The sequence below is a fragment of the Salmo salar genome, chromosome 01, assembly GCF_965601325.2.
Source record: "Salmo salar chromosome 01, fSalSal1, whole genome shotgun sequence".
In the NCBI taxonomy this organism is placed as follows: Eukaryota; Metazoa; Chordata; class Actinopteri; order Salmoniformes; family Salmonidae; genus Salmo; species Salmo salar.
This window is the reverse complement of record NC_138291.1, coordinates 48,817,844-48,831,718: the sequence shown is the minus strand read 5'-3', so window position 1 is coordinate 48,831,718 and position 13,875 is coordinate 48,817,844. Positions and strand designations below refer to the sequence as shown.

General features: G+C 40.9%; 1 protein-coding gene and 1 non-coding gene across 2 annotated transcripts; both read left to right on the top strand.

Moving 5' to 3' along the window:
- The first annotated feature begins 208 nt into the window (after positions 1-208).
- LOC106603914 (large ribosomal subunit protein bL33m) lies at positions 209-11,967 on the top strand. The gene is made up of 4 exons (XM_014198144.3): positions 209-393; positions 752-770; positions 1,294-1,400; positions 8,292-11,967. The coding sequence occupies exons 1-4, from the start codon at positions 372-374 to the stop codon at positions 8,339-8,341; spliced, it is 198 nt and encodes a 65-aa protein (XP_014053619.1). The 5' UTR covers positions 209-371; the 3' UTR covers positions 8,342-11,967.
- trnat-ugu (transfer RNA threonine (anticodon UGU)) lies at positions 9,190-9,285 on the top strand. The gene is made up of 2 exons: positions 9,190-9,229; positions 9,250-9,285. It is a non-coding gene; the product is annotated as a tRNA-Thr (tRNA).
- Positions 11,968-13,875: the final 1,908 nt, after the last annotated feature.

The following is a 13,875-nucleotide window of genomic DNA, read 5'->3' as shown; positions in this document are numbered from 1 at the left end:
AAAAAGTTTTTAAAAAGTCAAGAAAGATTAGCATCTTTGTTTCTGTAGTTGAGCCATTTCTGGGTTTAAAAAACTTAACATCTGAGGAGCTACATGGATTACTGACTCATGCAGTCCCACCCTCTCAGGCCCTAGAGCCTAAACAGAGGATTTGAGGTTTTGAATGACTGAAGGAGCTGGAATATGGAAACTAATATTCATGTTCATTTTCTCTTTCCCATAGTGGAATTACTTTTCTTTAGGGAATTGTTTTCCTCAACATCCAGTTGGTGGCGACAATACACATTTTGGTGTAGTTCGCCAATAAACCCAAAGAAAAAGAAGAAGAAGCTATCTATTTGTTCTCGCTATTAACGTTACTCTATTCAAAAATGTTCCTCACTGCTGTAAATCGTGAGTATGGTTGAATACGTTGCTGTATATTGTAGTTTTTCCACTTGTATGGCAAAATATTGTATTGTTTGGCTGGCTCTATGCATATTTGGTTGGTCGATTTACCTGTGATTCTATCTTTAGCGTTGAAGCCAGCGTGTCATGTTAACGTTACCTTTCTAGTTTCAGTAGTAAGTTAGCTAGCGACCATTCTTGGGGATTTTTTTTCGTCGTGTTGACTAGCGTTAGATTGTTCAATCAGAAGCTACGTTAATTAGCTATCCATGGCAAGTGTTATGTTAACTAACTAGCTAACATAAGCGGGCATAAAGATCTTGCCCATCTGATTTCACTGTCCTCTGTTTTCCATGCACACAAGTGGCCAAGGCCAAGTCAAAGTAAGTGCTTTCTTTCCTTCTCCACCTCATTATTTGTACATGGACCCGCTATTTATTACTATATCCATGGAGCATGTATTGTACCCTGTACTGTGTACGCTACTTCATAGCCAGCAGATCGGAACCGCTTGCTTACAGCTGCACTAACGTTAGCATTGTTGTGTAGATTAGGACACCGTGGTGACGGCGCGAGATATTTCTCTGAAAAAGTACCTCAACCCAGGGATGAGAAATGTATTGTGCTCCTAATTGTTCCATTATCCCAACTGTTACACCGAGAAGATTGAACGACTGCTATTGCAAGCGGGTCTGATCTGCTGGCTAACTACTTCCTAGTAAAATGTTAATACCGTACAGATTGGAGTTTAGGTTTGATATCTTTCTCTGAAGTGTGTTTGCTGTAATATTATCCTCAATCTGCTCTATTATAAAAGTGACCCAGAGGAATACCAATGTTCATGTAGTATATTCCATAATTCTTTGTGGGCTATCACACAAAGGAACTATTGTATCTGTGTTACAGGACTGTCCTAGTGCAAATGGTGAGTGCTGCAGGGACAGGTTATTGTTTCAACACCAAGAGGAACCGACTACGGGAGAAACTGGTGCTGCGAAAAAATGATCCCCTGGGTAAGCTACAAACCATCTCTGACTGAGGATCATTGTATGGGAGCAAACTATGACACTTTTTCTCTCAGGGAGTTAGCACTGATGCCCAGTGGACAATGGCCTCTCACTGTGTCTGAAAATGTTGCTTGCATAGCCATAACCAGGTCCCCCATTGTCACCTTGGCTGCTCTAGTTTGTCACCTCAGTCGATCTACAATAGGCTTGGGTGATTCCCCGTTATACTGTATATTTTGAAATACCAATGCATTTGGTTTGCTAGCTAGGTGGCAAGATGTCAAGATCAAGTTTCTTGGTTACTGTAGACATTCAATCCCCTCCTAGATCAATATCCCTGTTTTTTATTTTTAATAGCACCCATTGTGTGCACAGTCGGTAATACCGTATACCTCGGTATGGTACAGAAATGGTATGACTGTATGAAAATCTGGATACCGCCTAACCCTAATCTACAAAGATATAGCCTATACAATTGTAGTGTTACTCCCCTGAATGGGGGCAAATATGTAAAAGGATTCACACTGACACAGTGACTGTTCATTCGGTATAATGATGAATTGCAAAAAATCAACTCTTTACATTGCATAATTCACATTTGTATTCCCAGGCATTACTAATCATGCTCTGCACAAACAAACCTCAATGGAGCACACAAATAATCTTATTATCACATTCAGTTATTAGAATGTTACTCATGATTCTATATTAATATCAGTGATGTAATTGTTACATTTAAGTTGGGTAATGGGTGAACTATAAACTCCAGTGGGTGATCGAGATAAGACAAACAACCACTGATATAAATTAAAATGACATTTGTGACTCACCACCTGGATTTGGTCTTGCGTAGCAAAATTTGAATTTCTGTTTTTTACATTGGAGCAACAAATGGTATATCATACACTGCATTTGAGGAACAATGGGAAAGTAATTCTGCCTTGAAAGTTGATCAACTTGTAAACTCACTTTTGAGAAAATCGCCTTTGAATGTTTTATCTAATGAAGAGCTCTTCTGTGTTTATACCCATTCCACATCGTTCACACCCTCTTAAGCTTTAGCCCCACCCATCTCCTTGCGTTCAGAGCGCACACTTGCTGCTCTGACCGATGATTTGTTTACCTCTGGATAACATGACAACAGCCTTACCTAGCTCTGCTGGCAACAATTTCATTATGCTTTATTTGCCGACGTCTTATGGTCGGTGTCAGTAAACGTGTAGCTAGCTACCTAGGTAAACAATTAACCTAGCTAGGTAAACAGCATGTAAGATCACACACACATCACGCCACCTAACGTTAGCTAGGGAGCCAGCCAGCCAGCTAACGCTAGCTAACAGTACACTTGAAATTAAACCACTCTGACAAAATGAGAAAGTATAATATCTGAAAATGTAGCTAGCTACATTTATCTTACCCGTATACAATCATCATGCATGATGGATGCGTCTCCCTGTCACGGATCCATGCCACAAATGCCCTTAGTTTAAAGACGTAATCCGGAAACGGGTGTTTTCCGAACTCTTTAGGTATCCTACTCTAATTCCACTGATTTCAAAACTCGATCCTCCAGAAAGTGGAGAGCAACACTTATGCAGCTACATAAATGAAAAAAAGCTGCATTCAACAGGATTACCAACACAGACTGACCAGCTCAAATAGACAACCTTCTATATGGCAGACCAATCCTCTCTCGGCATGTCCAGACCATTCATTATCTCAGCCAATCATGGATAGTGGGAAGGTTGCTGTCTTTTTTATGTGGCTTAACCAACAAGGCTCGTAATTTACCAATTTTATTCGTATTTACAGATGGCATGCAAGTTTGTTATTAAGGCACATGAAAGTTCACATGTTCAAAAAGGCATTTCTGCCAAACACTGCATTTTGATAAAAAAATATATTTTTTACGTTCAAACTGCTCTCCTGTGAAGTCGTGACTTGCGACATACGTCTAGTTTCCAAAATCGGGTCACATTTTAGAACTGTAATGTTTGAATTTTGATTGCATTTTAACGTAGGCCTATAAGGAAGATGGGCCATATGGAGATGTTCATATCTGAAACATATGTTATTTTTTTTAAAGTTTCTAACTTGTTTGAAAAGATTAGTACAGATTTTCTCAGGGGGCCCCGGCCCCAAGTTTGGGACACACTGTACTTAACCTCTCTCTGCTTGCATCCTCTCTTTCTCTATGCTTCCTCCTGCATGCATTGCAGCCTGCCTCAGCTTCACCACTGAGCACCACATCACTGTCTGTCTCAGTAGCTTACTCTCTGTAAAATGAAGTTATGATAATTTAGTAGACAATTCTTTTCCTCCTGCTGATGTAGGCTCTCTTTAATGTTAGCTTTTTACTTTATCCTTCTAACCGGCCAAGTAATACTAGCCAGAGCCCTTCAATGTTACTGCAATAGAAGGCTCTGTTGGCAGACTGCTGGATGGTGAAGCATGATTCATCACTCCAGAGAATGTGATTCCACTGCTCCACTGAGTCCAATGGCAGCGAGCTTCACACCACTCCAGACGATGCTTGCCCATTGCGCATGGTGATCTTAGGCTTGTGCCTACAAATTAGTAGGCCACAAAAGCTCATAGAACGGGACCATTGAGTACTGAAGTGCGTAGCATGTGAAAATCGTCTGTCCTCGGTTGCAACACTCACTACCGAGTTCCAAACTGCCTTCGGGAGCTTCATGAAATGGGTTTACATGGCTGAGCAGCAGTTTCCATGGCTGCTTTTGTGCTTTTGTGGCCTACTAATTTGTGGCTGAGCCATTGTTGCTCTTAGATGTTTCCACTTCACAATAACAGTACTTTTGACAAACTGACTTGTAGGAAAGGTGGCATCCTATGATGGGGCCACGTTGAAAGTCACTGAGCTCTACACTAAGGCACGTCTACTGCCAATGTTTGTCTATGGAGATTGCATGGCTGTGTGCTCAATTTTATATACCAGTCAGCAACAGATGTGGCTGAAATAGCCAAATCCACATACTGTGCTCAAAAAAATAAAGGGAACACTTAAACAACACAATGTAACTCCAAGTCAATCACACTTCTGTGAAATCAAACTGTCCACTTAGGAAGCAACACTGATTGACAATAAATTTCACATGCTGTTGTGCAAATGGAATAGACAACAGGTGGAAATTATAGGCAATTAGTAAGACACCCCTAATAAAGGAGTGGTTCTGCAGGTGGTGACCACAGACCACTTCTCAGTTACTATGCTTCCTGGCTGATGTTTTGGTCACTTTTGAATGCTGGCGGTGCTTTCACTCTAGTGGTAGCATGAGACGGAGTCTACAACCCACACAAGTGGCTCAGGTAGTGCAGCTCATCCAGGATGGCACATCAATGCGAGCTGTGGCAAGAAGGTTTGCTGTGTCTGTCAGCGTAGTGTCCAGAGCATGGAGGCGCTACCAGGAGACAGGCCAGTACATCAGGAGACGTGGAGGAGGCCATAGGAGGGCAACAACCCAGCAGCAGGACCGCTACCTCCGCCTTTGTGCAAGGAGGAGCACTGCCAGAGCCCTGCAAAATGACCTCCAACAGGCCACAAATGTGCATGTGTCTGCTCAAACGGTCAGAAACAGACTCCATGAGGGTGGTATGAGGGCCCGACGTCCACAGGTGGGGGTTGTGCTTACAGCCCAACACCGTGCAGGACGTTTGGCATTTGCCAGAGAACACCAAGATTGGCAAATTCGCCACTGGCGCCCTGTGCTCTTCACAGATGAAAGCAGGTTCACACTGAGCACATGTGACAGAGTCTGGAGACGCCGTGGAGAACGTTCTGCTGCCTGCAACATCCTCCAGCATGACCGGTTTGGCGGTGGGTCAGTCATGGTGTGGGGTGGCATTTCTTTGGGGGGCCGCACAGCCCTCCATGTGCTCGCCAGAGGTAGCCTGACTGCCATTAGGTACCGAGATGAGATCCTCAGACCCCTTGTGAGACCATATGCTGGTGCCGTTGGCCCTGGGTTCCTCCTAATGCAAGACAATGCTAGACCTCATGTGGCTGGAGTGTGTCAGCAGTTCCTGCAAGAGGAAGGCATTGATGCTATGGACTGGCCCGCCCGTTCCCCAGACCTGAATCCAATTGAGCACATCTGGGACATCATGTCTCGCTCCATCCACCAACGCCATTTTGCACCACAGACTGTCCAGGAGTTGGCGGATGCTTTAGTCCAGGTCTGGGAGGAGATCCCTCAGGAGACCATCCGCCACTTCATCAGGAGCATGCCCAGGCGTTGTAGGGAGGTCATACAGGCACGTGGAGTCCACACACACTACTGAGCCTCATTTTGACTTGTTTTAAGGACATTACATCAAAGTTGGATCAGCCTGTAGTGTGGTTTTCCACTTTAATTTTGAGTGTGACTCCAAATCCAGACCTCCATGGGTTGATATATTGGATTTCCATTGATTATTTTTGTGTGTGTTATTTTAGTGTTCCCTTTATTTTTTTTGGAGCAGTGTATTTTAAGGGGTGTCCAAATACTTCTGTATCTATAAACGGCTATTTACAAGTTGTGCACTCATTTTCAGAGAGATGTTTTTTGTTTTGGGGATGTCTATAGACCCGGCAGGAGTCGTGGGATGGCGTCTTGCAAAGACACTGTCAGCAGCGTCTCTAAACTGCCTACTTGAACCGAGTCCGAGCTGGGGTAGTTCGGGGTGGAGTTAGCTGTTTGAAAGAGTGATGAATGTGCTGCTAAAAAGGCAAATCCAGGGACGCAGGCGAAAAAAAAACAACAAAAAAAACCCACTGTTCCACTCGTTCGCAAAGAGGCAGACACGATAAGAACTCAGTCAGATCAAGAATAAGAGTTTTGAGCTATGATCAACGCTGGGAGTAATATTTAGATGTTGACCTGTAATTTATTTGCTTTGTTTACGAAATGTTTTTTTATTTATTCATACACGACCGATCATTCAAGGGTTTCTCTTTATTTTTACTATTTTCTACATTGTAGAATAATAGTGAAGACATCAAAACTATGAAATAACACATGGAATAATGTAGTAACCAAAAAATGGTTAAACAAATCAAAATATATTTGCGACTCTTCAAATAACCACCTTTTGCCTTGAGAGCTTTGCACACTCTTGGCATTCTCTCAACCAGCTTCACCTGGAATTCTTTTCCAACAGTCTTGAAGGAGTTCCCACATATGCTGAGCACTTGTTGGCTGCTTTTCCTTCACTCTGCGGTCCAACTCATCCCAAACCATCTCAGTTTGGTTGAGGTCGGGGGATTGTGGCGGCCAGGTCATCTGATGCAGCAATCCATCACTCTCCTTCTTGGTCAAATAGCCCTTACACAGCCTGGAGTTGTGTTGGGTGATTGTCCTGTTAAAAAAACAAATGATAGTCCCACTAAGTCCAAATCAGATGGGATGGCTGTGGTAGCCATGCTGGTTAAGTGTGCCTTGAATTCTAAATAAATCACAGACTGTGTCACCAGCAAAGCACCCCTAAATCATAACACCTCCTCCATCCTTTACGGTGGGAAGCACACCAGCGGAGATCATTCGTTCACCCATGCCGCGTCTCACAAAGACACGGCGGATGGAACCAAAAATCTCCAATTTGGACTCCAGACCTCTGAAGTGTCCTCTGAACAGTTGATGTTGAGATGTCTGTTACTTGAGCTCTGTGAAGCATTTATTTGGGCTGCAATTTCTGAGGCTGGTTACTAATGAACTTATCCTCTGCAGCAGAGGCAACTCTGGGTCTTCCATTCCTGTGGCGGTTCTTATGAGAGCCAGTTTCATCATAGTGCTTGATAGTTTTTGCGACTGCACTTGAAGAAATGTTCAACGTTCTTGAAATTTTCCGTATTGACTGACCTTCATGTCTTAAAGTAATGATGGTCTGTCATTTCTCTTTGCTTATTTGAGCTGTTCTTGCCATAATATGGACTTGGTCTGTTCCCAAATAGGGCTATCTTCTGTATCCCCCCCACACCTTGTCCCAACAACTGATTGGCTCAAACGCATTAAGAAGTTAAAAATCCCACAAATTACCTTTTAATTAAGGCACACCTGTTAATTGAAATTAATTCCAGGTGACTACCTCATGAAGCTGGTTGAGAGTGTGCCAAGAGTGTGCAAAGCTGTCATCAAGGCAAAGGTTGGCTACTTTGAAGAATCTAAAATAATATAGAATATATACAATATAGTAAAAAAAAAACAACCCTGGAATGAGTAGGTGTTCGAAAACTTTTGACCGGTAGTGTATGTAGTTATGGCCCTGGTTACTTGCTGTTAAATCCTTGCTTCCTCCGTACTTGTTTCCTCAATTGCGCTCAAAGCGCATTGAAGCAGAGGATCCAAGGTACTCCCTCGGACCTCTTCCTCCAATGAGCTGAGAGAAATTGGTGAAACATATACAGAGGAAGCAAGGTTTTGACACCAAATTTCAGATGTAGCCACGGTGTGGCTTTAACTATGGTCATGTTCCTCTGCATGAATCAACCAGTGATTGCATGCCATGTCATCAAGTGTGCAGTCAGGCACCAGATAGGATGTGGTTAGCTGATACGTTAAATACTTATCCAGGCTTGTAAAATCTGGCATGTCAGCAACGTCTGAGTAGGGCAACACGACCATAGACTCAGCCATATGACATCATCATACACAAAGAGCCAATATTGGGAGTCTTGTTAGATGTATAATTTTGTTGTTGTTCCTCCTGCTGTGTATGAGTGATTTTAATATTCAGCTCATATCAGGTAATGTGTTTTCATGGTAATTCAAGTCATATACTATGTTGGCCTAGTCATTTGCCCCTGCTTCAAAATTTTAATCTCACAATACTTTCCAATTTGTGTGCATAGCTTTTCAGTGTGCATCCACTTACTTCAGATTCTTATTTCTGTCTTTGCAGTGAACAAGCACGTTCTCTTTCACGAAAAGAAGAAGATTAGGTCGATTTAACCGTGAACGGCAAAGAATTAAGAATCTGCAACATCTAAGCAGATTTCACTGACATTGTATTGTCAAAACTGTATTGACCACCATTCGTGAGAAGAGCTAAGGAGTTCCTATTGGACTTTTCCAGGACCACATCAACTCGTGGTAAAACATTTTGGATGAACCAAATGGTGGCATAACCTCAAGCAGTTCTGTTTCCACTCCCATCAATGAGACAGTTATTCCTCAATGAGTAAGATGTATCTTGTTTCATGTTTTCCACTTGTAAACTTTCTCTACCTTAGGCTAAATCTTATTGATGATCTTTGTTCTGTGAGAGGATCATGTCTGGCATCATCTAAGTCAGGGTGCCTACTGGCGGGCCGAATTTGACCCACGAATTTGGCCTCCAAGATTTCTGAGCAAGAAAAAAATCATCATAATCATTTATTTAAAAAAAAAATATATATAAAAAAAAAAAATATATATATATATATATATATATATATATATATATATATATATATATTGCTCAAAAAAATAAAGGGAACACTTAAACAACACAATGTAAATCCAAGTCAATCAAACTTCTGTGAAATCAAACTGTCCACTTAGGAAGCAACACTGATTGACAATAAATTTCACATGCTGTTGTGCAAATGGAATAGACAACAGGTGGAAATTATAGGCAATTAGCAAGACACCCCCAATAAAGGAGTGGTTCTGCAGGTGGGGACCACAGACCACTTCTCAGTTACTATGCTTCCTGGCTGATGTTTTGGTCACTTTTGAATGCTGGCGGTGCTTTCACTCTAGTGGGCCTGAATCGTGTGTGCTACGCTGCTCCTGTGAATGTAAGTAATGTGTTTCTTGCCTTCCCTGTGGCTCAGTTGGTAGAGCATGGTGTTTGTAACGCCAGCATGGTGTGTGCAACGCCAGGGTTGTGGGTTCGATTCCCACGGGGGGCCAGTACAAAAAATGCATGAAATGAAATGTATGCATTCACTACTGTAAGTCGCTCTGGATAAGAGCGTCTGCTAAATGACTAAAATGTAAAAAAAATTAAAAATGTAGTGGTAGCATGAGACGGAGTCTACAACCCACACAAGTGGCTCAGGTAGTGCAGCTCATCCAGGATGGCACATCAATGTGAGCTGTGGCAAGACGGTTTGCTGTGTCTGTCAACGTAGTGTCCAGAGCATGGAGGCGCTACCAGGAGACAGGCCAGTACATCAGGAGACGTGGAGGAGGCCATAGGAGGGCAACAGCCCAGCAGCAGGACCGCTACCTCCGCCTTTATGCAAGGAGGAGCAGGAGAAGCACTGCCAGAACCCTGCAAAATGACCTCCAGCAGGCCACAAATGTGCATGTGTCTGCTCAAACGGTCAGAAACAGACTCCATGAGGGTGGTATGAGGGCCCGACGTCCACAGGTGGGGGTTGTGCTTACAGCCCAACACCGTGCAGGACGTTTGGCATTTGCCAGAGAACACCAAGATTGGCAAATTCGCCACTGGCGCCCTGTGCTCTTCACAGATGAAAGCAGGTTCACACTGAGCACGTGACAGACGTAACAGAGTCTGGAGACGCCGTGGAGAACGTTCTGCTGCCTGCAACATCCTCCAGCATGACCGGTTTGGCGGTGGGCCAGTCATGGTGTGGGGTGGCCTGACTGCCATTAGTTACCGAGGTGAGATCCTCAGACCCCTTGTGAGACCATATGCTAGTGCGGTTGGCCCTGGGTTCCTCCTAATGCAAGACAATGCTAGACCTCATGTGGCTGGAGTGTGTCAGCAGTTCCTGCAAGAGGAAGGCATTGATGCTATGGACTGGCCCGCCCGTTCCCCAGACCTGAATCCAATTGAGCACATCTGGGACATAATTTCTCGCTCCATCCACCAACGCCACGTTGCACCACTGACTGTCCAGGAGTTGGCGGATGCTTTAGTCCAGGTCTGGGAGGAGATCCCTCAGGAGCATGGCACCTCATCAGGAGCATGGCCAGGCGTTGTAGGGAGGTCATACAGGCACGTGGAGTCCACACACACTACTGAGCCTCATTTTGACTTGTTTTAAGGACATTACATCAAAGTTGGATCAGCCTGTAGTGTGGTTTTCCACTTTAATTTTGAGTGTGACTCCAAATCCAGACCTCCATGGGTTGATAAATTGGATTTCTATTGATTATTTTTGTGTGATTTTGTTGTCAGAACATTCAACTATGTAAAGAAAAAAGTATTTAATAAGATTATTTCTTTCATTCAGATCTAGGATGTGTTGTTTAAGTGTTCCTTTTATTTTTTTGAGCATCCACTTATAAAGAAATCAGCCCAAGGCTGAATCTAGTTGAGGATCCCTGATTTAAGGAATAATGGAAGTATTCACACCCCTTGACTTTTTCCACATTTTGTTGTTAAAGCCTAAATAAAAAATAAAAAAAGTGAGATTTGGTGTCATTGGCCTACACACAATACCCCAGAATGTCATTGTCAATGTGGAAACATGTTTTTACAAATTTTATTAAAAAGGAAAAGCTGAAATGTCTTGAGTAACTATTTAACCACTTTCTTATGGCAAGCCAAAATAAGTTCAGGAGTAAACATTTGCTTAATATGTCACATAAGATGTTTCATGGTCTCACTTTGTGTGCAATAATAGTGTTTAACATACATTTTGAATGATTACCTCATCTCTACCCAACACAACACTGTAGTTACTCTACAATACTAACCTAAATGACAGCGTGAAAAGGAAGCCTGTACAGAATAAAACATGCATCCTGTTTGCAATAAGGCACTAAAGTAAAACTGCAAAAAATGTTGTCATTGGCAAGGACAAGGGGAATTTTTGGGGGATAAAAAGAAATGGAATGAAGCTAAGCACAGACAAAATCCTAGAGGAAAACCTGGTTAAGTCTACTTTGGACCAAACACTGGGAGATAAGTTCACCTTTCAGCAGGACAATAACCTAAAACGCATGGCCAAATATACACTGGAGTTGCTTACCAAGATGACATTGAATGTTCATGAGTGGCCTAGTTACAGTTTTGACTTAAATCTACTTGAAAGACTTAAATAGCTGTCTAGCAATGATCAACAACCAACTTGACAGAGCTTGAAGAATTTGAAAAAGAATCATGTGCAAATATTGTACAGTTCAGGTGTGCAAAGTTCTTACAGACTTGCCCAGAAAGACTCAAAGCTGTAATCGCTGCCAAAGGTGATTCTAACATGTATTGACTCAGGGTTTGAATACTTATGTAAATTAGATATTTCTGTTTTTCCATTTTCAATACATTTGCAGGAAGAAAAAAAAAAACATGTTTTCACTTTGTCATTGTGTGTGTGTGTGTATTTGTAGAGAGAGAGTTAGAGAGAATCTATTTTGAATTCAGGCTGTAACACATGGAATAAGTCAAGGGGTATGCATGTTTTACCCTGAATTATAATAAGCTTCACAACATTACGGTAATTCAGTGCACAATTCTTTTTTTTGTCTAGAAACATATACAATCAATTAATGGTACAACCTAATCTGGGTTTGGTGTTTAACTTTTTCAACTTTCTTTTCCGTTTTTCTGACATTTTAAAAAGGAAAATACATTTATTTGTATCCTGATCATAGGTCACAATAAAAGTTGAATAATTCAAGTTGTCTTTTACCTCTTGAATGTTTTACATTATTATGTCCCATTTGTTGACGTTGTCAAGCTTATGAAAACAATGTTTGAGTGTCAAATTGTGGCTATATTTAGTATGAAGCGTAATTTATTAAAAGTATTAATCTTATTCACGTTTCAATGAAATTAGAATATTTAAAGTATTGTGTATATGATAAATACTGGTATTGTAGATTTAATAAAGGACAATGGTCATTACAAATTTATTTACAGTTATATTAGTTGATACAGTACTTGCGACAGTGTTAAATTCTTATGGTTCTGTGTCCATTTAGTGTGCAAGTTGCTGTCTTCTCTAGAAAATTTCCGTGGGTAGATCCTTTTGAGGGATAAGATGCTTGCGTCCCGTTTGTCTACACTCACTCATGCCACCTGATTGGCTCTACTGGCCATCCTCCAGTTGCATTGTGGGAAAGTGAGCCATGTAGAATGCCATGGCACATATCAAGCTGTCTCCATCTCCCTGTGTAGAGACAAACGGTCATTACTACTCCAATACCATACTCGGATAGTAAAACGCACACACTGAGGGTGTCAACAATTCAATTGGGATGTAGGCTGGAAGGACAAAAGTACTTCCCGCAGACAACTATGACCTTGCCCTGAGAACTCACTACCCTTTATGACAAGAATGAAACATTAATTCCCTCATTTTTAGAATTTCATGTTAGCAAATAAAGGGCTATATGACTTAATTTATCATGAAACTTGGAAAAACGAATAAAAAAACTGAGACGAGATGTTATTTTAACTGATCAACTGTTTGCAACAGTAGGGGGTGCTATGACATGTCAATTGTGGCTTTTTGAACAAGGCTCCCCACTGTCAGTCTCAATGTTTTTCATTTTAAGGTGTAGAACTTTGAAACTACATAAATTATCACCGTATGATGCATTTTTCATATGATGCAAAACGCATCATTCTGCGACACTTTCTGTATTTTTAAAGTTCTATATCTTGAACTTGATTGCTGACATGCAAAACATTTTGGGACTGTATCAAAAGTCGACAAAACAAATGCCAAGCGTTTTTGAGTGGTATTTTCCTTTTTAATCATTTTAATTTTCAACTTCAATGGATGAAGCCTATTACTCACCCTTTATGGCAAACAAATGTATTATCACTAATTGTCCTGTCCTATCCTATCCAGTGTGAAATTCCAATTTGTTATAAACAACTAAAGATAAGACATAATGAGACAGATACAAACTGAACATTATGCAATTAGTATGAAGAATATTTAACCTACATTGAAAAATGCTTATTACCGTAACAAAAATATGTCGGTATCATGTATATAATATGCCAGAATAATCAAATAGACTACAATTATTTTTTTCTTACCAACATATTTAGCTGAAGAGATTTATCTTTTGATAGGGTCAACTTGGCAGAATTATACCATATACCAAAATTGTATATGCTCGTAGAGTGTGCGAGACAATATAAGAATGATAGAAATAGTTTTTTTTTAAATATTAATGTTCACTTTCCACTTATTAGCTTAAATTAAGCAAAGCATTATCAACATCTAAGAGCAAATGTTTTATTTTTTTTCAAATGATACCTACTTAAACTTGATCTGTGAAAACTAAATATAATTATCAGAGGCTTTAATGCAAATGCCATAAATAGAAACACTATTTATGGATAAATAGAAACCTTACATTTTTTACTTTCAGGATATTTCAAGGACTACATTTCAGATTTTTTTTTACACAAAATAAACAGTTTATCGTATAAAACAAGATACAAATTTTTACAGTATTAATGAATTACACATTTTTGCTCAATAATAAGCCAGTAGGTTACAATAATAAGAATACAACCATTTAATAATTTCTCAATCGAAATATACTATTACTTCCCATTGCAAAAA